This window comes from Battus philenor, unplaced genomic scaffold, assembly GCF_028537555.1.
Source record: "Battus philenor isolate CCGP_79_NKW_IND1 unplaced genomic scaffold, ilBatPhil1.0.hap1 SCAF_9, whole genome shotgun sequence".
Taxonomy (NCBI): Eukaryota; Metazoa; Arthropoda; class Insecta; order Lepidoptera; family Papilionidae; genus Battus; species Battus philenor.
The window spans coordinates 3,855,148-3,881,424 of NW_027181759.1; the positions used below are offsets into that span (position 1 = coordinate 3,855,148).

Sequence of the window (26,277 nt, forward strand, 5' to 3'; positions counted from 1 at the left end):
ATTTTATATATTGACAAAACGATATGTGACATTTGTGGAATAAATGTCATATTGTATATTCTTATCTACATAAAATCTGACAGTAGCTGCCAATGACAGTTACATGGTACTGTATCTGAACCAAAATAACTTTACACATAACAAATTTTTACTTAATTATTCGATCGTCATGTAAATATTGAAGTAGTAAATCTACCAACAAATCATTCTAGTTCTGAAAAGAAAAGTGTTCGCTATGACTAACGCTACCATTCAGGTATTATTTACTCATATTTTTTTTATATATTGCATACAGATACACCTACAATAATTGAAGTTAATTTATAATTTATTACAATAACAAAAATATATAAACGTTGTATTACCTTAACGATATTAATAGTTATTATTGTGTTCCAATTTAAGAATATCTAATAGATGACATAAAAAATGTACAAAAATCATTTTCTATAAATACTTGCAATAAGCATTTTTACTATATTATACTTGGGACTTATTAAAAGATGTAAATGATAATATTGGTTAAATAAGGGATATGAATTTTTACATTATCAGGAGATTGAAGGTATTGATGACTACTGGGGACCAGCTTTTCGGTCGGTGTATGAAGGAGAAGGTGGTCATGAAGCGTTTGTTCAACAATTGGATGAAAGGATTAAGCAACATGACAGAGAGATTGAGAAACTGTGTAATTTTTATTACCAGGTGAGTTTCATAGAGTAGTAGTTCCAACAACACTAGAACTACTATAAGCATCATTAAAAACGAAACCATAAATAACTCTATGTTTTTTATAAGATAAGCAATGATTGTATAAGGTCATGAAAATGAGATATTAATTGTCTAATAAGTGTATAACAGATGTTTAAATTTATGGCTGCTTTTAAAAAACAATTATTTAATATTTTACTTGCTAAAATTTCATTAATTATATATTTTAGTTAAACATATCATTCATCATAGTCAAAGTTATGTCTATATTAACATATCTAAAATATTTTACTGAGCAAAATTACTGTAATTTTCAGGGTTTCATAGATTCAATTCGAGAGTTGTTACAAGTCCGTTCCCATGCTGAGGAATTGCATGCTGAGATATCAAATGTCGATGCCAATGTTAAAGAGACTACTGAAAGTAAGTATAGGATAAACTTTTTTGTCATATATCCATGGGTTACCCTTACCTGCATTGTAACCCTATGTTACACATTAGGGGATTCCCCACTGGAAATATGGTACAAAAGTTATATCCCCACCTAAAAGTCATGGATAATTAAAAAAAATAGATTCTTTAGTAAAAACATAGTATAAATAAGTAATAAAATATCTGAAATAGTTTTTTTTCTGTGCTAATCCACAATCAGTTGAATTGATTTAATTAAAAATAGATCAATAATTTATTACTTGTTCATGTCCAAGAGTTATATATTTCATATATCTATAAATGTTTAGGTAAATTCATTAATTAATTGTGGTATTGTCTCAAAAGGGTTTGCCCCATCATTTTTGTTATTTTTAGAACCCTTCACAGCTTCTGCCTAATTTGGTGGCATCTGGGAAGTTTTATGTTTGTCTTACACATTAATTTTAATAAAGATGTATTATAGAATACTTTTGATAATAGCATTGGTATTATATTAACTTTATGTTACCCATACTGTATGTTTGAAAATAAATAATGTAAATTTAATTCAGTACTGATCTGATCAGGCCAATGACTTTAATATCAGACAGAACAATGAAAAATGAAAAAGGATAATTCGAAATATACATTTTATCTTTTCAGGCCTTTGTACCAGAGCAGAAGAGCTAATACAAGCGAGACGGGTAGAACTGAATATTGCAGCAACTATTGAAAAAATGGAGCTCTGCTTACCACTTCTAACTACATACTCCAAGTTGAAGACTCAAGTAGATGCTAAGAGGTTATTCTTATTCACATTTCATTTGTTTAATATCTCTGATAAGAAAATTAAAAAAATATAAATATAACACTTTTGGAACATATTAAGAGTTACTTTTTTTCTATATGTATTATTTATTAATACTGTAAAATGTAGTATATTGTCATAGAGGTGGACTACAACGAAATTGTAAGCATATACTTGATCTCTATCACAAGGTTGAGGTCAACTGTAAGATTTTGTTTTGTTACCTGGCCTTCTTTGCTGCAATATGGCATTTGCAAATTATGTAGATTTGTGGTTACATTGCGAAGAGAGTGCCTAGCCTTAAACCTCTGTTGTTGCAGCAAGGTTAATTAAGGTTACATGCTTGAGAGGATTGGAAGTATCAGAACAAAGGAAATAGTGCAACATGCCTTTCCTCATTATTGAAACATTCAAATTATAATAATAGTAATGGATAGTGGTTTGGGTTACAATGTTAAAAAGGATACCTTTTTTTGAGTTTTCAAGTTAAAAGAAAAAAAAAAAGATATTGCTTATATTGCTAAGAAAATTCGTCTTGTTATAGTTCAACAAAGAACAGAACCTTATAAGCATTTCCAATAGAGTCCTTGAACTGATGTAGTTTGGTGAGTAGAGACAACAGCTCTTTTGTATGGCCCCGTTCTTTGGCATCTCACTCTCCCATCTAATTGTTTGACAGGAACATTTAATTGAGTAATAGTTCATTGTTTTGGAATTTCTTGATAAGTATATTGAGCTTTTAGAGGTCCCCTGTTCATAGCCCTAGTGTCTGGTCCTCGGCCTCCCAACTTGGTAATTAAAGTAATAAATAGCGGCTGGTGCCTTGGCTCCTGAGGGAAGCCGTTGAGCTCTGTTACTAAAAATGTTGCTGAATTTTTGTAGCCTTTGGCTAATGTTATTTATAAAACTTTGCTTTGTTATCTTATTATGCTATCCTTATATTTAAAAGCTTTTAACCTATTTTAATTTAAATATAATTTATATTATTTTTTAGGCTCTTAAGCTTGGTTAAATAGAATTATGTCTTGTTTGTTGTTTTATGTAATGATATAACATTTTGTATGTTAGTCAAAAAAAGACTTTTTAAAAACAAAACTATAATACATCCAATAATGTGATATAGACTATGCGCTGTCAGCACCCTGTCTCTTAAAACCTACGCTCGATGTAAATGTTACCAATACTGCAAAAAATTATTATTCCTCAGTTCTTATGGTGGATTATGACTGTGTAACCTCTTGGGTGGGTGGCAGTAGATATTTTACAAGAAAAATAAGTTAGTAGCATTTGTGTGAGTTAATAACAAAAGCTTTTTGTGGAATTATTCAGGTACTACCCAGCTCTGAAAACTCTGGAACAGTTGGAGCATGTGCTGCTGCCTCGAGTTGGTCCATATAAATGGTGTGCTCAGATCTCGGCAGATGTTCCACGACTCCGGCAAGCAATACAGGATGCTTCCATGGCTGATTTGAGAGACTTCCTGGAGAATATTCGTGAGCTCAGTCCACAGGTTTATAAATATCTATTTTTGTATTCTAATGGCATATTTATGTAGTTTAATACTTTACTAGTGTAGTACTGTAGTAGCTATTATTATAATATTACAAACAGACACTCTTATGTATTAGTGTAGGTTTCATAGAACTAGCTACGTTATAACATTTTTTGTTGTTGTAATGGGTGTTACAGTCAGTGTGTGAGAGACCACATTTCAGTGCCACAAGTCAACACTAATCTTTGGTGATTTCTCACTTCTGGCCTTATTGGCAAACTCACCTTCGGCTCTTAACGAGAGTGGAGAGGGTTATCTGTTCTGTTGCTTCGAGGTTTGGAATGGAGAGTACAGACCAGTTAGCATAACATAAGAGAGTCACTCATAAGTTGGATAAGTGATGCATGCCCTGGATGCAGAAGGACAGTCCTCTTTGAAATCTATGAGGGTGATAATGATGTTTTTTGTGTTATTTAAAATATTATTGGCTTTTGTGATAAACAGGGCATTTATTTGATGGTATGTGATTAGGCTAGTTGTAGTGTTAAAGGTTTATTTTAAATTAATCCTTACAACCGCAATCTGTTAATGCCTAACCATTACTTTTTGGCTGAAGATTTATATGTCGTGGTAGGACACTGATATCACTCTATGAATAAAAACCGAACAACTCAACCTATGATAAAATTTCTTGTTAAAATTTTAAAACATTATATATATTATTCTTAATATTTTTAGCTACATATATATTCTGCTCCATATAATTATCAAGTTTATACTAAAATAAAAATTATATGATCTTATCGCAAGAGATAGAAATATCAGATTCCATATTATTTAAAAGTATTATTTCCATTATTTTAATTATGTAATTAAATTTGATATATCATTTTTAGGTTGGTGCTATGGCACTAAAACAAACGCAAGATATGCTTGGAAGAAGTCTCGCTAATATTGTTAAGAACAAAAAAGGTATGTACAATGGATATTTTTTTAAAAACGTTAAAAATAATTGTGTGTAAATTATTTTATGTTTTTTATAGAATCAATGCTGGGAGGTTTAGGAAAAGAGAACAGCGGCCCTCAATGCCCTCACGAGCTGGTTGACTTCAGTCCTCTTCACAGATGTCTTCATATACACAGTGTACTTGGTGCAAAGAATGATTTTATCCAATATTACAGGTAACCATTTTTCTTAAATCCAATTTATTTATTTTAAGCAGATCTGGCGTACAGGCGCTATTGAAATATTAAATTTGTTCAAAAGGCATATATGCGCCGAGAAGAAGCTGCCAAAACCTTGGCATATGCTCTTTTTAAGTTCCAAGAACAATATGTTATTTTTATTACAAGATATATTGTGATCAGATAGTAGCGGAGCTAATTGTTACCAAGAATAATTAAGGCTGAATATCTACTTTACCGAGGAATTGTTTCTTTGATATGAAGCCATTTGTATACCCACTATACTTCACAGCCCATCTTGAAAAGCTTTGACTGAATCAGTGACAGGCTCTTTCCATATCATCCTATGCCTTTCTTTCCTCAGGGCAGTAACAATAAACAGTCCAATTTTTTATTTGACTAGCCCAGCGGGTAGGTGATTGTTCAAGAGTTCTTTTACTTTTTAATTTTCTGACAACTAGGAGTTTGTCAAAGTTATCTGGTTGTCTGGGAGCAATGTAGCCAAAATAACTTAGTACTTATTGTGCAGTCTGTTCTTATTCTTGAGTTGATCTATTATTTACTTGTTAGTGGTGCTTATATTGAATTTTTTTATTTCAGATCACAACGCAAACAACAGGCCAGACTTGTCCTAATCCCAGCAACTGGAAATCTCCATGACTCAATCCAGGGCATGAAGAGTTACTTAAGCGCAGTCCTAGGGTTCTTCATTTTAGAGGAGCATCTGCTAACGACTGGCGCTGGTTTGGTCTCGAAGGATTGGCTGTTGGACACATGGAGCATGTCTGTTACGAAAGTGGCCTCCACGCTAAGGACTAACACATCTCTTATCACAGACCCAACTCTCATGCTGAGCATTAAACATCAGATTATGCTATTTATTAACACACTCAAGTAAGTTAAATATCTGTTACTGTTCATTGTCTATCTTACGTTTAATTTAATTCAAAATTTTTCTTTTTACTTTCATTGGTCATCATATGTTCATTTTTGTTTTAACTTTTATTTGTTATTTTCATTGGTTATCTTACGTTTTTTTATCTTTACTTTTATTTTTTTATGACGGATGTCAGTCATGTCAGTGTCGATAGAATTTTTTAAAGATATATAGATATCAGAATTATATACTTATGGTACCTATAGTATGGCTATGGATTGTTTTTTTTATATTTTTGAAAACTTTAAAATTGCTATTTGATATTTATGTTCTCTTATTAAGATTCACGCTAGCTGTAAGCTTTCCAAAAAAATTAAAAAGGTTTTATTTTTGTAAGTAATAACACCTTGATGAAAATCTAAAGAGAAATTAGGCATTATTCCTTATTTCTGTAGCAAATACATTGATTTTCATTTTACTACACAGCTCACAATACCGTTATCAGAAATTGTAAGATAAAATAAATGCATCTTTGGTTCAGTGTTCGAAGCAAATTCAAAGATTGGTAAATTTTTTTAAATTATTAAAATTTAAAATATTTTACTTCTCTATCAAAGTATTTTTTTTTTCGCAAGAAATACTTTCTTGTCATATGATATACTATAAAAAACATTTACATAGAGTAAATGCAAGCTAAAAGCCTTGATATATTTCCCAAAAATATGTAAGATATTGGGCTTGATAATTTATTTCATTACAGTATGTCGTTAGGCATCAAACCCGTGACCTATAGCTATGAATAGTTCTTAAGACACTAGTTAAGTACTACTTAAGTAGACTAGTGAAACCTAAAATAATATTTACTCATTTGTAGGTGCTATGGTTTACCAACGGATCCACTGCCTCTGCTTCTTCAAGAAATGGCTGAGCATTACACGGAAGTGTTGATGCAGCGATGGGTGGGCGTCTTCAGGGATATATTGGATAACGCTTCATTTTTGCCGATCGAGGTCATTACACTTTTTATAGCCACATGTGCGCCATCTTTCACCGCCATACCAAGCTATAAAGTTTTTTTTTTGTTTTATGGCCCCCGCTATTGGGGGCCTCTCGTACCCCTATCTTTGGTGGGACAGGGACTTTACGGGCAATTTATTTTTTCACATAGTTATTTATTATTTCCATTCTCTCCTTTCGTTCTTCACATATTCTTTCAATCTATTCTTTCATGCCACATTTCTGCTATCTTTCCCTTTTACTCTGTGACCTTTCATTCCTCCCTCATTACATGTTACATTTTATCTTTATTTCTTTTCGTTTACATTTTTATCACATTTTGAGTTACATTTTATCACATTTTTTCTTATTGTCTATTTAAAATTTCTCTTATTTTCTCTTTAATTTTTATTTTTTTGTATCACTTTTTTAATTATTTCCTTGCAGTATGAGAGGAATTCTTCCCTAGTATTCTCTCCGCCTATCAGGGAGGCTATTGACTGCTCCCTGATTTTAACGCCAGACCGGCACTCGAATTCGAGCCGGAGTCCCCCGAATGCGGGACACTGGGCCACAAGGTGGATCACGGTCTGGTCCACGCCCGGTTCACAGAAGCACGAGGGGTCCTCCTTGAGCTTGAACCTGTGGAGGTACTCAGAGAACCTCCCGTGCCCCGTGAAGAGCTGGGCCGAGACCGCGTCCACCTTGATACTGCGGAGCTATAAAGTTATAGCCATTCATACTCCTATATACCTTTGATGATTTTTACAAAAGGTCTTTATACACAGAGTAAATATATACCTTAATAGCTGAGTTCGTTATATAAGGGGTCCATTCCTAAACATGAAGGTAGGGGACAAGAAAAAAAACCTGTTCCAACAGTAGCAATAGTATATCTACTATACTATTTAGATATAGATTATCTAAATAATAACTATTTGGTTACTATTACTTTTTATTAATTTTTTCACATAACAGACTCCACTGATTTTTTAAATAGTTATATATTATAGTATTATAGTTGATTATGTAGGTTGTTTGTAATGTATCAAGTGTGAATTTTGCTAATATTAAGATGAGTACCTACATCTATGAAGTAAAGACACGTTTCTAGACAATTTTGTATATACATTGAATGTTAAAGTTGCTCTATAATATATGTTAAAGGTAGAGACGCAAGAGCAGTATGATGGCGTAATGGATACCTTTCCGTACGACGGCGACGAGTTGGAAACACAGCCGTTTCCAAGAAAGTTAGTAATAAGTAACCATTCTTTTGTAATTTAACCAAATCGTTAACTTTTACTATAGTTTACTTGAAACAGTTTTTATACTGTACAACATTGCTTTTACAAGTAGTCGTGGTCAACGTTTCAGCCCGTGGACACCCACTGCAAGGTACAGGCCTCCCCCAAAGATATAAATAAGGAAATATACCATAATCGCCATGCTTGGCTAGTGGGTTAGCGATCGCAGTGTATTATGGTACACAGGGGACGCTGCTGCTCTTTCTCTGGCACTTTGTGAGCATTAATAATCCTAAATAATTAATGCACAAAGTTTTGCACCGGAAATCGAACCCGCGACCTACGATCGCAATTGAGACTTGCGTTTAGTGTTGCATTATAAGTACAGAAATCTGTTACTTGTACAAAAAAGCAGTTATTTTAATATAACAAACAGACGCTCAAAATACAATGTTTGTTTTTTTTTGGCGGTATACATAAAATATACTCTATCCATCGCCCTAATTAATACTGAATTGTATGTTGTACGCGCCCGATTTTTTGTCACGCTCTTACATTAAATTGTTCTGGAGAATTCCGAACTTTTAAAGCGTTCGCATAACTGTAATAAATACTTGTGAATACATTTTGAAAATTCATCTCCAGGTTTCCGTTCTCAACTATAGTCCCAGCAGTATACGTGCAAGTGAAGGAATTTATATACGCGTGGTTAAAGTATTCGGCGGGCCTGGGATTGGGCGGTGGGAGGAGGGCAGCTGCAGCACGGCACTCTGCTTCTCTCCTACTCAGCCGCTCCTTCACCGGTTGCCTCTCAGCTCTGTTTCGGAATCCGCTGCCCCTCATGCAGCTCGTTCAGGTTTTTACCCATATTCACTCTATTTAATTAATTATTCATTTACCCATTTATTTAATTATCCATGTATACACCTTATTTTTATTTATAATCATTTAAAGTGATAAGTTGTATCTATCAAGAAAAGAATGCTGGAAGAGTGCATTTTGATAGAAAACTAAATCAAATTGAGCTCCTTCACAATGGCATGCTATAACTTCTTATTCTACACTATTGTTAGTGCTTTACTGTGGGGGCACACAGTGAGTGGCCTCAAAACAGTTTCGGAAATATCAAAAAACTGCTATAAAATCTGAAAATATTAACTAATTTAAATAAATAATATTTGTTAAACTTTCCAAAAAGTTTTGGAGTTTTTAATATGGTAACATTATATCTTATATTTATTATTATATTTAATTTTATTTTAGAAGAAAGTATTAAAAATATGAAACTAAACTGAAGAATGTGTTACAAAAATGTCTAACTATTGATAATAGATTTATTTTTATTACACAATTGTTATTTGTTATAAATAAAATAAAAATAGTAAAATGAAATTAAAACAAAATAAGTTGGAGGATTACATATCCTAATATGCTCAAAATAAACTCTGACTAGTTTTTTTGATACCTTTTTCACGAATGTCTTTCTTAATTATATAAGTTAAAATAAATCATTTGTAATCTGTATTACCAGATTAAAAAAAAATGATATTCATCACATGATAATTTTAAACAAAGGAGTTTATAATGAAAGTGTTAATCCTTTAAAAAGTTACTAGTTTTGGATGATTAATATTGAGTTTATTTTTATAGATAATCGTTGATACGCAGTACTTGGAAGATGCGACATTGTTTCTCTACGAGTTCATAAGCAATATCACAGGCTCCGAACTAGTGACCACACAGGTGAGAGTACATTCAACTAACAAGCATATTTGATTTTTGATGAACATTGGAATCTAAACGTTACGTAGCCCGTAAAGCAATATCTTCATTCCGTGCTACCGAAACTGCTATACCCTAGTGGGGGACTAGGAAAAAATGATGGAACGGAGCGGCCGTTACCTTCTCTCATTTTACACTTATCTAAGGCGAGGTACACCTGCTTCGGTAGTACTATAACGCAAATCCCTCTTGCTATATTTAATTAAAGACTTCATTATATTCTTTCGAAATTAAAAGAAAATAACAGCTAACCTCTATAAAGAAAATAACAGATAAAATATTTTATTTTAATAAATTATTAGATAGTGGTGAGAAAGTACCTAGATTAAAAAAAAACACAGGTACTTAGTTTGGAACTTTTACCTTTATATACTATGCTGTATATATTTAAAAAAAATTAAATAATCGATAAATTACTCTACCTTCTTAGTCCTAGTACTGTAATGGCAAAAACAGGTTTTTCTATTTAAAGATATTTAAATATTTCATACTAGTTATAAAAATTCTTGTTGTATCACAGCCAGCTGGAAGTATGTTCCAAGCGGCGCGCGATGACGCCGAACAGCAGATCTGCAATAACCTGGAAAAGAAGGTCGACGAGTTCCTCGACCTGGAAAACTATGATTGGTTACTAGGTATGTATGGGGTTCTCATATTATCATCCCCGAATCATAAAGCCTCGTGCTTCTTGTGACGTCACTAGGCAGTTGTGCGATAAATTGAAATTGAAAATGGAACATGTAGTTATCTCTCTTTAATGATTTGACTATGAAAGTGATAGATATATCTATGGTTTCGTTTGTCTCTTACAGTCGAGCCAACGGGACAGGCGTCTGCCTTTGTGACGGACATGCTGAGCTATCTCTCCGGCGTTTTGACATCACTGGAGCAACTGCCGGAGCGGGCGCGGTGAGTTTTGTGGAAAGCTTACTTTTAAAAAACTTCCGCATGTAGAAGACTGTACAATGCGATTAAAATAAGAATAGGACCGGCCTAGCGCCATGTTGTGACGTCACAACGGGAACTTGGTATAGTGTGCAAAAAAAGCAATGTTAAAAAATATTGGCTTGTTTTATATTGTAATAGCATGTACTTTTTTATCTGATAGGTAGAGAAAAAAATAGTCTAAAAACGAATCATAGGTAGGTAAACTAAAGTAAACACAGAAACACATTGAACTGTCTTTATTTAGTGAATGTACGTATTTTAATTTTAATCGCTCAGCTCTTCAATTCCACTCATGTCCTGATGCCCAACTGAATCAGACTCCTCGTAATCGTCGTCATCATCACTGCTGCTGCTACTACTGTCACCTATGTTTATAATGAAACTGAATGGGCCATTGTCATCGTCTTCAAGTAATTCCCTTTCGAAGTAGTCTTTCTCAATCCTTTTTACATGGTTTACTTCTTTCTTCCAGTCATCTTTCGTGATTGATGCGATCGACTCAAGTGTCAGACGTTCGATTGCGCTTTCTAATTGCTCAACATTTTTGTCTGCCACTCTACGTTTTACCAAATGCCAGATGTATTCTATCGGATTTAAATCGCAATTATAGGGTGGCAGTCTTAACACTTCATGGCCATGCGATCTAAATATGTTATCTATTGTGTAATCTTTCGGTGGCCTGTTTTTTGCTGACCGTACTTATATGTGTGAAGTTAGCCGAGAGCCCGTCCTATTCTTATTTTAATCGCATTGTACTGTACTGATCGAGTATGAGAGGATCCGCAGAAGAACTAAGGTCACGGAAGTAGTTCGAGGAATTGGTACACGAGTAGCGATTATGACCCAGTAGACGTGGCGCAGGTAGTCCTTCCACATAGAATCATTTATAGTGACCACTTGTGTACGGCATGAAAGGAGTGTCAGAGAAAATCCAATTGATAGAAGAAAGAATCACATTAAATTCTTCTATAATGGCATCGTTCAACTTAAAGCTGAGATTTTCCATTGCGCCTGTCTAAAAAGAGGTTTCAGACAGGCATTTCAGACTTTTTCTTTATGTTGACTGCCACAATATCTTTAACCTCAAAGTTATGCGGATTCATTCTCGGTATTTAGAATGAACATTTATACCTCGAAAAGATATTTATATATCTTCTATGTATATATATATATATATATATATGTGTGTATATATATTTATGTATATATATATGTATATATATATATATATATATATATTAGCTAGTAGCTTTTCAATAACCACGGTACATTTTGGTGCGTGGAAATCTCTTCAACTCCTAATGAAATGCGTTGCAAGGGATACCTTAGCATTAGATAATGAATGTTTAAGAAACAAAGCCTTTTATTCCCACAGGGTGGCAGCTGTGCGCGCAGCGACCAATAGGATAGCAACCAGACTCCGTAACCTACTGCTGGACCCTGGTGTAAAGCAGATCTCCTCCGGCGCCCTGTACCAGCTGGACCTAGACGTGATTCAGTGCGAACAGTTCGCAGCCGGCGAACCTGTGCCTGGTTTGAGAGAAGGAGAGCTATTGGAGCACTTTGCCAGTTTAAGGTAGGGCTGACAAAAATAAAAGAGAGAAAGAATTTAATTTTAAGAAGATAGTGTCTCTAAATTAATAGAAAGTTATATGTTTCTCCTAAATATTCAAATTTATGATCGCTTAGTATTTTATCTATAATTTAAACCTATAGAGTATGTCCAGGAGCCGTTTCATATTAGATTTATCACTGTATGGAACCTATGAAATTATCATAATTATTTTAGCCATAAGACGACTACTGCTGAACATAATCCTCCCCCATAAATTTCCGATGGAACCGGTTATAAGCGGCTGGTCATCAGGAACAAAGAGATTTTTCTCGAGGATATAATATAATATATACATATATAAGCACATGAATCCATTATCTTTATTTATTTGCAGACAACTCCTGGATTTAATAACTGGCTGGGACTGGTCATCTTATCTTCACGATGTCGGAATAGAAGGAGGTAAATACGCGTTAGTTACACCACGTGATGCAGCAACTTTGTTGGAGAAGCTTAAAGAGGCGGAGCAGAAGTCTTCGGTCTTCTCTGTTCTGAAGAAGAATGAGAGAGACAGAAGAAAGCTTTTGGATACGGTGCTCAAACAATTGAAACAATTGCAAAATCAAGATGGTTAATTTTATGCATTATATTATACACGATTAGTGGTAGTCTAGTGTACTCGGCCCTACGACGGTTATATATATAGGCTTAGTCCCAGGACCTTGTCCCAGGACTAAGCCTCTTGAAAACCGCGTGTTGGAATATAGCTTAGACCCTCTCTTTTAGAAGAGAATTGGATGCTAATGATAGAAATATCATTGTACTTTATTCGCCGTACAGAGTTAATAGCGCTCTTTTAATCGCACATTTGTAAGCAAGTGAATGGGATAGAAGATAAAGATGCTTTTACACGTGGTTAGTTTTGGTGGGCATGTAAAAATTTTTTTGATGTAAGTCTGTTTATTTTTATATTTACAATAAAATTTTATTAATTTTTTATACGATCAAAAAACATTTGTAATTTCTTTTTCTATAGATATACACGGCCATTTGCATTTATATGTTCTTGTAACTATAACGTCATCGAAACCGCTGTATGTCGCCTTAGGAAAGCGCGGTGAGGGGGGGGGGGCTTAGGAAAAAAGAGTATAAGAAGAGAAAGAACGTTAACGGCGGACTGAAGTAATGGCGTGGCCGATATTCCACCTTGTTCGCCCCGCGCGCATACTTAAGGCGCGGTACAGAAGTTTCGGATGCACTGTATCTAATGTTATAAGCATTAACTGGTATTAGCTCTGTTCAGCGAATATAGTTTAATTATAATATTAAATCATAATACCTTTAGATATACATTCATTCTTTGATATTTATATCGGTGCACGTTTATTCTCTTCTCATATTCAGTGTTTGACAGACTTATTTACAGTCACAGAATATATCACCCGGCATTTGATATGGCACATTGGTCAATATTTAGATATGCTGGTAGTTTTTTTTACAAAACCAAACAGAGTAAAATTTTGGTCTATTTGCTCGACGTGCCAAATCAAATGCCGAAATTAATGTTTCCAGTGCAATAATTTTAAGAAAATCATGAGATAGAATTACACCAATCGAAAGTGTTTATTTATTTATTTTTATATATTAGAAGTGTAATCGATTGTAATGATATTAAAGCATTTAGAATTTGTTAGAGATCATAGTTATTTATTTACGAAATAAAAATATAGCGACATAAAATTTTGTTTTTATGACACCTATGTCCAGCCGTGGATATCCTAAGCCATAAATGATGTTTATGATTCCTTTATATATATTATTGATATCAAACTTATATTTGCCATTGGGGACAAAATACTATTTCATATGACATAAAGCATATGTGCTATTAGAAACCAAATTGTGGGCAACTATTGACGTATTATATTACACTCGCATGTCTTCTTTTCAGCCGTTAGACGCCCTCTGCGGGGCATAGATAATGACTTATTTTAACATTTTCGCTGCGGAGCGCCTAAAAATGAATTACTCTCTCAGCCATTGATCATATTTGGAAGCTAATTATTGTCATGGTCTCTTTAAAAAACTATATTTGAAAACAGCAACTGTTGAGTTTCTCACCGGATTTCCTCAGCAGAACTGCCTTCCGAACCGGTGGTAGCTTAGCTAGACTGATAATACCGACATTTCATGTTGGTTGACGATTCGGAAGTGTGTGTGATAGCCTATTTGAATAAAGATTATTTATTAATATTATTAAAATTTATAATAATATTGATTTTAAGAAAAATATTTTGAAAATTCGGATTACTACAAATTAAAATTATTGTTTACCATCAGTCCTGTAGAGTTTATACTGCCAGGAGTTACTGACCTGTTCTATTCTAACAGAAAAAATAAATTGATGTAAGATATGGAATAGTGATCGCTTTATACAGGCCGATTGGAAATACGTGCAAAAGGTTTTAAGTTTTTACTTACAAATGGAAGCTTTACAACAACCTTTTAGTTGACACAAAATAATAGAATTTTAAATATCGAACTAATAATAAATTAGATATTTTTTACACATAACAAGCAGTTTTACAGCTGACTACATGTAATCTCAAAAATTCGTTCAATTATTGCTCAACGTGATTATATGGATCAGTACGTCCGATCGTTGAGGCTTATACGGTCGTGTCGTGCGTTCGGAGGCAAGGTCGACATTTGTGACCTTAGCTTAGGGTCAAACTGTCCGTCAATTCCACCGCACGTGTGCTTACGTTTCAAAGACCGTGGACTGTAAATTTTGCGAAGCCTAGACAAGACATAGGTACCGGTTGACCTAGACCGCTATAAGATATTTCAAATTTCGCTGGAAAGGTAAAACGTAACAAAAAAATAATTGCGTCGTAAAATGGTTTTTCGTATTTAGATAACTGTTCATCTACAGTGAAGTTTATATGTAAAATGCCATTCTCTACTGTTAATCGAAATTTTCAAATAGTAAGGCGGTTTGAAAACGGTCTGCGATCGACATATTTTGATGGCCTTACCAAAGCCGTCAATCTACCTTGGTCATCCTAAGTTGTGCTTAACGGGATGTGGAGATCACTTCATTTCAGAAAACTTAGCAACAGATAAAATTTTAAAATCATGACAAACTTAATCTGTGATATAGCCTGTAAGGAATAGAAAAAAGTATGCAGAATTAAAAGATAACAAATAAAAATTAAGATAGTTGTGAAAACTAAAGAAGTGAAATAATAAAACGAATAAACCTAAATGTAGAGTCCAGGAGAGAAGGCGATGAATGTATGGATAGGAATGGAGAGAAATGAACGATAATGTGAAGTGAAGAAAGGAACACGAATGTTAACTATTAAGAAGGATGTAATTGGAAATATAAATTTAAGATTATCTGTAAAAATATTATTGTAAAAAAGATCCCTGCTCACACGCGGTAAAGAAGTAAGGAGGTACGGGATGCCTCAAAAACGGCGCCATAAAAAAATCTCAGCAGCTATCTGTTCTGTGTATTATGTAACCTGTTTACTGCCACTATAACAGCTGTCAACTGCTCCCAACTGCTTTAAACTGCCAGTATTTATATATACTCCTCATTCCTTATTCGATCTCGAGAAAAGTCCTGAATATAACCTTTTGCATCTAGAACAATATTAAAGATAGAATATTAACATTGGCAGATGATTTGTCACTTGCCTATTTAGACCTACGACTATGATCATATTAGCCGTAGAGGTCAACAGCTGGATAGGCCTCCAACGTAGATTTCTAATTACGGTTGGAAGCTGCTTGTACCTAGCATATTCTAACGACCGTAATAAGGTTGTCTGTCTTGTGCGTGAATGTTTTTCGCCTATAGTTTCGTGGAATTTTACTATTATGCTATTTATTTCTTCTAGGCAAGCATATGCCATTGTAGACCTTGTCATCACTTAACATCAGGCGAGGCGGAGGTCAAAGCTTTGCCTATAAAAAAATAAATGTACAAGAATATAAATGATTTTTAAATAGTTTTCAAATAATTGTGCACGTGACATAAAATTATTGGACTTAAATTATTTGTCAGTTATTAATAACCTATTTTATATTATATTAAACACCTATGTTTCTAAATGGCTATAAAATATGAAAATCTCCAAAGAGGTGCACTTATTTGACGCTATCTGTATGTATATTAGTTTGACGATATCCTTTTAATTCAAATCTTGCTACATCAACCGATAAGTTATATAGACATGTGATATTCACGGCTTGTTATTTAATGGCTGTCAGAGTTGGTCTTATGAAAAGACTAGATATGTGCGGTTTTGCAACACTTAATCTAGTTTGAATTTCGCAACTATCACATACGGTGTTACGTTTATTTGCGACCGGGTTGCCTATGCGTTGAGAAATTCTTAATGTTATCGTTCATACTGCAGACAATCTTATCCAGGCTTCATGCAATTATATCTGACGTCGTCTAGGCTAGTTTGTATAATTACGCACTATTTTTGAAAATTTCGTAAATAGAATAATTTATTTTTCTTGTGACATTTATACTGCCAGTCATGCGACATGTAGTGACATGTAGCCGTGGCTTTTGTCACGTGTAGTTATTATGATCATATTAATATATAATACTGGAAAACAAATATGTTTTCTATTTCAGTCTTAAACGCCTGCGCTAATGTAATTACTGGTATATTTAAATATTTCGTATTTTTAGGTAAGGAAGATTTAATATTTCGATTTAGCATAGTGATTTGGAATTTATCAGCTTTTATAGTTTCCGTGGATTTGAGGTTCGGTATAGTATTTTTTTAGTAAATAAACTCGAGGGTTCTCTTAAGAAACTCGGTTCGTGCAAATGTTTGATATCTCACCGGTATAAGACGCTGTCGATTCGGTAGACCAATAATTAATAGTCGTTGTATGTTATTAAATTTATTTATTTAGGTATACAAGCGGTACACATAAATTAAAATTACTTTGAAAGTTAATATGTAAATAGTGGTTCTGTTTTGTGTTTTTTTATAGGTTACACAATATATAAATTGAATTTATGAAATATTGCAGAAAGATCAGACTACATCAAATCGAAATAAATTGAATGAATAAAGGTAGAATAGAAAAATAATCGAACCTAATAGAAAATATCTAGCTTACGATTTTAGACACAAAAATAGCTTTCAATTTGAAAATGTTTTCTCCGGCGCGCTATCATTTTCATTTTTAATTGAGTATTTTTACGCATGTGTGCCAGCACTCAAAAAACTAAAATTAAAAATGTGCTATAGATACAGAGCATAATTAAGGTGGTTTCAAAAGACTCCATAATAGTCACAAAAGATATCGATTATACAAACAATAGTAAATTTCTATGAATTCAAATTGTAAAACTTCATTTTAAAAAAGTTCTAAAGTAAAAGAAATTCTCGTACGATGTACACTTTATTAGTAGTCAATTACACCTTTAAATCACAGAAGTTCGAATAAATACGTATAAGCTACACGACACATTAATATCGCTGTTTTTCGCATTAAGTCCAGAAACTGTTTAACATAAACATCTACTTCTAAATATTTTGTGCAATTATACGTCATTTTACCTTTGATATACTTCCACTGGGAATTTGTGGCGAGGAATATAAAAGTTAAACGCACATTTTTCTATCTTTGATTTCTTTACAGTATAAGCTCGCGGGTTCTTTCAGACCTTTACTCATGCCTTTTGGAAGATGCACTATGGAGTGATTTAGACCAGGGCAAGGTACCAAGGTTTAAAATGGCATTCTATTCACATTTAGCATTTCAATTTTTATGTTCCAGCGGGGGAATTTTCTAATTCAGTATTTTTCAGCCTTTTTAGCGCCATGTTCCTTCTTAGTTTTCTATAATCCTTACGCACCCCCATGTAACATACATAATTTTTATATTAAAGCGAAAGAGTAAAACCCGTGTCGAGTCCGCTTTCGAATTGTACCCCTTAACAATCAAATTGCCCCTCTGTGGGCCGTGGGCAAATCGTTGGTAAACACTGTTCTAATTGCAGGTTTTAATTGATTATTAACATGTCTTCAATGGGAGATGAACTTAATCATCATTTCAGCTATAGAACGTTCACAGCTGGACATATGACTCCATAGATTTACAATAGGACTGGTTAGAAGCGGCATGCATCCATCGTATTTCGATGACTTCAACGACGATATCTCTCCACCGTGTGGATGGAAGTCCATCGTCCATAGTTTCATAGAATTTGAAATATAGCATGATGAAGTAATTAAAATATAGCAAAAGCATTTACTTTATTTAATCAGTTGATCTTTATAAAAAGATAAACAATTATTGATAGATGATCGTAAAATACCACCCGGGTTTATATTTGAAGTAACAAAATTGTCATTGAATAAAAAACGTAAAATGAAGTAATTAAAATTTAGGTTAAACTATTGCAATGAGTAAAAGTAGACAAGTCTCTGTTTACGCAAATGTATTAAGTATTTTCATATTTTAATACTTGCTTTACTGCATTGGAGGTCCAGTTTAATATTAAATAATTGTGCACATGACATTGCTGTCAACAACTATCATTTAAATATAGATAAGATAATAATGACAAATTAAGGAAAATATGATTTGTATTAATTGTTTATTCAAAGTTCAAACAATGCAATTGCGAATTCAATTTAGACATGCAGCTGCTTTTAAAGGCCGGCCCACCTGGCGGTAATAGAGGTTTAAATCATGTACTTTATCTAAATAACATATGAATTAAATCGTATGTAGGTCTTGGCAGTGGTTTGCTGTTTCTACACACACGATCTAGAAAGTTCGACGTAAACATTAAAAGTACTTAACAGATATAATCAATCCATTACATTATTATTAAATTGTCCTTAATATGGATAAAGTTTGTTATTCCGATGTACGTACATAAATGACCTGAATTTTAATTATTTTAAAAACGAGCAATAAATATCTTAGTATAGTTAGTCAAAACAATAAATAATTGTCTTCTTTGTGACATTTTATATACGTAAAACCCATTTTTTTAAATGAATGATCACATTCTTATGTTAATTCGAAGCAGTTGGTTGGTCACTAGTCATCACGTTGTTATAATTATGTGATTCATATATTTGCCGCCATAATTGCCGCCTCTGAAGTTTAGATTTATGTTTTTTTAATTTTTATTTAATCATGAAGTATATATTTGAGGTTATATATATGTAAACGTAATTTATTATTAAAATGATATGAATTAAATAATTTAAATTTAATTGAAATTTAATTAAAATGATAAAAATATTAAATAATGAAATGAATCTTTCTAGCAGAGTCCAAGTACCGTAAAGTTAAGAGTTTGACTTTCTGCAAGTCAAATCATATTTCGACATCTGCATTCAGGCGAAATTATTGATATACTATGGAGCAGCGAATAAAAATACTGATATTTTTTTTTTTATTAATTTCGGCCTATAGACGCCCAGTGCAAGGCATAGACATTCCCAAAAGACAGGCATAAAAACTAAACCTACCGAACTTTACCGAAGTCTACCGAATTTTTTTAAATAAAATTTTATTGATTATTCTTAAAACATAATATAAGTAAGCTTTGGATCGATTAAATTTCCTGATTTCACACCGCTTAATACTATTAGAAGTATAGGGTTTTCATCACATTTATTTTTATTATTAATGTTTTTAATACATAAATATAACATAGATATAGAGTAATTTAAGAATTCTGGAGTTTCTTCCATAGAATAACGCAAGACATACCAAGTTTTCAATACTATTTTTAAGTTTCTAAGGTTCATGCGAATTTTATTGAATTTAAATAACTTTTTAAAATATATTATTAATTTGTGTTTATTAAACACAGCAGAAAAAATTATACACAGATGTATAAACAAAGTATAAGAAAAAATGTACAATAGGCGGTCTACACAAATCAATTTTTTACGGACAACCATAGTATGGAAATAGAGGAAGAAATCATCATAATCATCAGTTAGTCAATGTATACATATAAATATACATATATTTACATATGCACACAAAGGAGCAATGTGAAATTGTTATTTAAAACGCTCGGGCATTAAGCTGTTATAGACACATTAGCCAAGCGTCTGTTTGTCAAAAGTTGGAATATCATTTGCATCAGCCCAAACCATTTTGGAGGATGTCTCAAACATGTCAAGTCTCGAATGGTGAAAAAGTCACACAATTTTTTGGAAAAATGCGGTATAAACTCGACCTATGTCGTTCAGCAACCACCGTATTCGTGTACTCCGTGCGACTCCAACTTCTGGTTTTTTAGCAAACTCAAAGGGTAAGTGCAGGGACGCTCTCTTGGTACGATTGAGGAGGTAAAAACTGAATCGAAAGTCATTAAGGCTATACCAGAAAAGACTACTCCGAATGTTTTGAGGACTGAAACAGGTGTGGGCAAAAGTGTGTTTTATAGAACGGAACTTTGTAGTGGATGTAATTAATTTGGAAGAATAAATAAAGATTTTATATAGTTCACCTTACTTTTTGGTCACGGTATTACATACTTACATTCACTTACATATACCAATAATAAATACATTATTACAAATAATTACATAATTACAAACGCAACAATTATTAAGAATATTAAATCAACATGAATCAGTTCACCCGAGAAAGAAAAAAGAGGACTAAATAAATAATTAATTGTCGAGAAAATACTTCGCAATCATTTTCTCAAAAATAGGTAACGCACGTTTTATATTTACTGGTAACGCATTCCACAACCGAACGGTTTGTATAATAAAAGATTTGGCCATATACATTATTGATTTTATTTAATTTACTACAAATTTTGTGAATTATATCGTGGTTTATTTAATTGTTATGTTCCCGATTGGGTTGAGGTAGCCTAAATTTTAATTTTGATTAATATTTATTTATCATAGAGCTTAAAGCTTAATCTCTGTGGCCTGTTCTATCTAAGTCTGAAGCACTGGTCATAATCTTCGTTTTAATTAAAATAATAAATAAAATACAAGTAATTACTTTCAAAAAGTGATTGATGGAACCTAGTTGCATGCTAGTGGAAAACCAAGCTAAGTTTCTCTTATTGCCTTGCCCATAACAGAACGTTAGTTATTTATACACAGTTACAGTGGTAATAGTTTTAAATTGATAATTTTGAAATTATTTGATTTTTATATAGGATTGTGATAGATCATAATTCCTCCAAAGATCGCCATGACTGCGACAGATAGTAAACGATTTATTTCAATAGGTAGGCGTTCGAATTTTGAAAAGGCTTTTTACGAATTAAGTTATCTATTATATCTGAATCAATTAATTTTGAAATAGAGTATAATAATTGAGCGTAAATGAACTCTACATTCACCCCTTAAAGTTTTTACACCTTTAATCAATCAGCCTGTATATCGTCTGTATGGCATTAAATTAAATATATGCAGTAATCGGTAAATAAAACGTTACATTCCACATCCGCTGTGACAAATGGAGGCGCCGGCTGAAACCGAAGCACAGCGTTATCAGATGTGGCCTTCGAGTTCCGTGACTTGCCTACATCCATTTGGTATTACCAAACCCACAACAAGTTAGCCCACTCGTTGACCTATGGACCTAATGCTAGAGCCTTAAGCCTGCATTACGTACGTGGATTACCATACATTGGCCAAAAAGTTGCCGGACACAACTTTTGTTTGTTTGCACTTTACTACTTACAATTTTGCTGACGAATTTTTCACCTTTTTAAAGCTCTTGCACCTATAACAAATCACTCTGTATAAATTACAAAGTGGTGTTACCATAAAAAAACGTATTATGACTTTATCACATTAGTCAGTAATTTTATGAGCCACTCTTCCACCTAATAGACAAACTATGAAAATCAAAAATAAGTATTGTGCCGGTATCCGCCAAAGAGGTTTCTTTGGAAAAGGATTTGTAATCAAAATTCCTGACTGACACTAATTCAGTCAACGGATGTTAGTACTAGATTTATGTCTAATTCTTTTGCCTTAATTATTTAATTTATATTGCAATTTTTTACCATTTGACTGAGGATTTTACGATGACTAATTCCTGAGATATATCTAGATTTATTAATTTCTAAATATTGTATACTAAAAACAATGTATTTTTCTGTTCTGCCTGGCCCTGCCCGAGTCGTTAAATTTTATGACGCGTAAATTTTAAATTTCGCGCTTTTTCATGGTTTCATCTTTAAATGCGTTCGTAATTCTATTTCATATGTTTTATCCCCTTTAGGTGAATAGTTATTGTACTATTTTTTAAGTAAATTATTTTTCCACACTTTCTTCTAGTGTTAATTTGATTTTATGCCGTTTTCCATTTTTTCTTAAATTTGCAGTATTCTTGTAAGTTATTATATGAAAGAGCGTCAAATTTAGTTTTATCTACATATAGCAACTTTAGTTAAGTTTTGTTTGGTGCTATATATTTTTATATTATAATAACGTCTCCGTTCGCGTCCATTTTTAACACAATTAAATGGCGCTTTCAAACTGGTCAGGTGCTCCAGTTTTGCTTTATTGAGCGACAACCGTTGACCTTCGTACGGCGTGTGTACCTTTTTATTTTATTTCTTTACCGAAATGTCAACTTTAAAACGTGTGCAAATTTTAGGTTTAATAATTTATTCTTATGTTGACACTGATGTAGACATATTGACGAATAGACAAGTTAAGGGTATATACACACAATGACGATTGGACTACCGTTACATACACCGTTACATATTTTTAAATTGAAAATTATCATCACCTGATGTTACTAAGACGAGTGTAGATGTAGTGTAAAACAAGGTTTCGTCACACATAAACCAAGCTGTTAAAGATGGCGGAAAGTTAACTTGATTAGAACAGTAGAACATCAGAATGAAACAGAAGAAAAATGTAAAAGTACAAAACGAAGAGAGGTTCGTTCGTTTATTCACATGCACAGATATGTGCGTGTTCGTTTGTTATATGAACTTTTTATATACACATTATTCAATGGTTAAAAGAGAGACAGACCAGTTTTGATACTTGAAGAATATTTCAATATTTGTGTTAAAAAAATAAAATTGAGATCTTTTCAATCCAAGTTTACTTTTTAATAATAATATTCACTTTATTACAAAACAACATAAGTAGAAACCTTGTATTACAGTTGAGTAATGACAGTAAAATATATATAGTAAAAGTAAATGTAAGGAAGTTATGAACAGGACATAATATGTGAATGTTAAAAAGTAAAGAAATCGAAGGTAACTATATTCCACCGGGAACAACAACGATTTAACTGTAATTTAAGAAATAAACAAACTCTGAACTAATTAATGCCCGAGTTTATTATGTAAATAAATATATTGTTTCAAGGAGAACTGTTGTACAAAAGTTTAACTAATAACTTGAAGTAATGTAAAATATTATTAATTATATCTGAATTACTCAATGTACGAATGAAAATGACGATAAGTGCAGAGCTGGAATATTTATAGTGGCGCTTCCTTGCCTTCCTGCACTGGACCCCAATTTAAATACTATAGTTATTAATTTTTTTAACATGTGTACATAAAATGCTTTTTGTACAATGTAAACATAATTTATTTAATTTTAATCAAATTTAGTGTAAGTTTTACGTGAATAAATTATTTAATCCCGTAGCAATAAAATTTTATAAAAGCCATATATATTATAACATCAAATGGTATGATAAAATTTCATGTATAAATCGTAAACATTTTATTGAAGGCCTTTTTCCCCCTTTTTTGATTTTTTTTACAGTTACGTTTCATTTTTTTTAATTTTAATTAATGCGTTTGTTTTTTAATCTTTTATAGATGCCGCTCCTACATGCGAAGACTGACTGACAGTTCCATATTAAGTAATATTTTTTGCGTGGATGCTGAAGTACCACAGTCACGAATTTCAATTGTGGTTTCTCCATTATATTGCCAATAAGTTTAAGTGTATTGCGCGTACAGGCACAAACAGTGTTAAGTATTGCAGCGATTATTGGTAGCGTTGTATTCACACTTTGTGCATTCATTATAAAGTATTGCAACTGCTCACAAACAAGTTTTCAGAGGATGAGCAACAGCATCTTCTGCGTATCATAACACCACACTGCGATCTTCACAACGCCTGCCAAGCGTGGCGATTACGGTATATTCCCAATAGTTATCTTTAGAGAAGGCCTGGGCCTTGTGATGGTCAATGGAAGTCTTCAAGTCAAAAGTGAATAGGTACCTTCTAGGCAAGCATTACCATCGAAGACTTCGTCGTCAGTTAACATCAGGTAAGGTAGAAATCGAATGCTGTGCCTATAACCGGTAAAAAAATGTTTGTCAAACCTTATATAAGTAGGAGGATAAGAGTTTTCAATTGTTATTATATATATATATATATATATATATATATATATATATATATATATATATATATATATATATATCCTTATAGGCTCCATTTGGTATTGTGTAAGTTGAACATACACTACTGTATTCTTTCAAATGAAATAACCCGTAAAACTTTGAGAACTTATTGATGTTACCAAAGTTACAAACGGATCTTCGTATAATCCTTTGTCCTGTTCTATTTACATAGAATGTGTATATGTATATTATATAGAATAAATACAATGACATTTAAATGTTTCTTTTTTTCAAATTATTTATTGTTTCTAAACTAGAATTGCAGTGTCCAAATATATTGTTGATTAGTTGAGAGAAAAAAGACTAAAGGTTACTTGAATCAAACGATGTCATAAATTCTGAAATAAATATCTCTTAATCAGGTGAGAAGACGAATCGTCAAGACGAATGTGGCGTTCGTAAAAGAAAAACAAATAAACACGTTCAAACACATTTATCAAATTTAAAATACGGCTAGACCAAAACTAGCTTCTGTACTAGGTATGCCATGAATGTCACTTACATTCCTATTATAGAAGCCAGTTTCGTTATGACACAAAGAATCTTTAATTTGTCCATAAAAGGATTTAAATTTTTAAAGACTAAAACTGTTTAATTATACTTGTGCAAAAATATTAGAAATAGAGACAAAAATTAATAAAAAGAAACAAATTTAATAATGAAACTTAGGATATATAAATAGGAATTTGAATAAGAAAATAAGCTTTGTGTTATTTCTCGTTATTATAGACCTTGTACTTGCAAAAGTCATTGGCCAAAGTAAAGTAACATATTTCAGAGTGAACACTTTGTACATGGTGAAATATTTTATGAGGATCCAAATAGGCATACATATTTAATAACTTTTTGCTACATATCTATCTTTTTAAAGTTTATACAGCTATAAACAATCATTCTGTATGTGTGCCAGTATACAAATATGGTGCGCGTGTATAGGTATTTTGACGTAATATAATATGTTCACATTATAGTTTATAATTTATCTGTAACCTTCTAATTTTCTAATCTAACCTTTTCAAAATGTTATAGTTCAAAATCCATCACAGCATTAATTTTTTTTTCACTTCTTTGAGACATAAGACGGGTCTTTTAAACTCAAAAATGTCTTTTCCGAAACATACTAAACTGTGTCAAAACTAACGAGGACACTCAGAAGTCTTTATCTAAAAACATCCACAAAAAAGACCAAATATCTAGAAATAAAATATAGTATCGAGTGATTTTTTACCCAGGGAAGATTGAGTTGGAAAGAGTTAGGATATTTCTATGAGGATCGACATCTAATAGTCTTAATTAAACATTTAAAACATAAAGATGATAGAGAGAAAATCGTTGATTCAACATTGGAATTTTTAACAGAACATTTATTGATTGTGAAAGCGGTTTTTATCTATTTTATTTTTGACTTACATTGTTTTATTTAAGAATCAGAAAAGAAAACCAAACTTATTTAGAAAATTTTCAAGTGAAATTAAAAGAAAAATTAACGTTTTAAATCGAGTAAACGTTTGTAATATTTTACAGCTTGTTAGGTTTAAAAATAATTGCATTACGACATACACTAATATCTATACTATATACTATATACTATACACTAATATAAATAGGATGTTTGAAACAACTATGTAAAATAAATATTTTTAATAATAAAAGTTATATTTTCAAGGCTGGACTAGTTTTGATGTCTTAGTGATATGCTATTGACGTCCTCTGTGATAAAGCATACATTTAAAACATTCATTCATTATATTTTATAATAAACTTACGAAGATTATTGCATTCTTATTAATATATATTGTACATAATACTAAATTATTATT

The 26,277-nt window shown here is 32.4% G+C and overlaps 1 protein-coding gene across 1 annotated transcript; it reads left to right on the forward strand.

Moving 5' to 3' along the window:
* Window positions 1-104: 104 nt before the first annotated feature.
* Sec15 (exocyst complex component Sec15) lies at window positions 105-12,702 on the forward strand. The gene is made up of 16 exons (XM_068775638.1): window positions 105-256; window positions 556-705; window positions 1,029-1,134; window positions 1,786-1,924; window positions 3,260-3,440; window positions 4,319-4,394; window positions 4,466-4,604; window positions 5,208-5,501; window positions 6,359-6,494; window positions 7,648-7,733; window positions 8,373-8,583; window positions 9,378-9,470; window positions 10,030-10,144; window positions 10,322-10,418; window positions 11,833-12,033; window positions 12,407-12,702. The coding sequence occupies exons 1-16, from the start codon at window positions 236-238 to the stop codon at window positions 12,645-12,647; spliced, it is 2,286 nt and encodes a 761-aa protein (XP_068631739.1). The 5' UTR covers window positions 105-235; the 3' UTR covers window positions 12,648-12,702.
* Window positions 12,703-26,277: the final 13,575 nt, after the last annotated feature.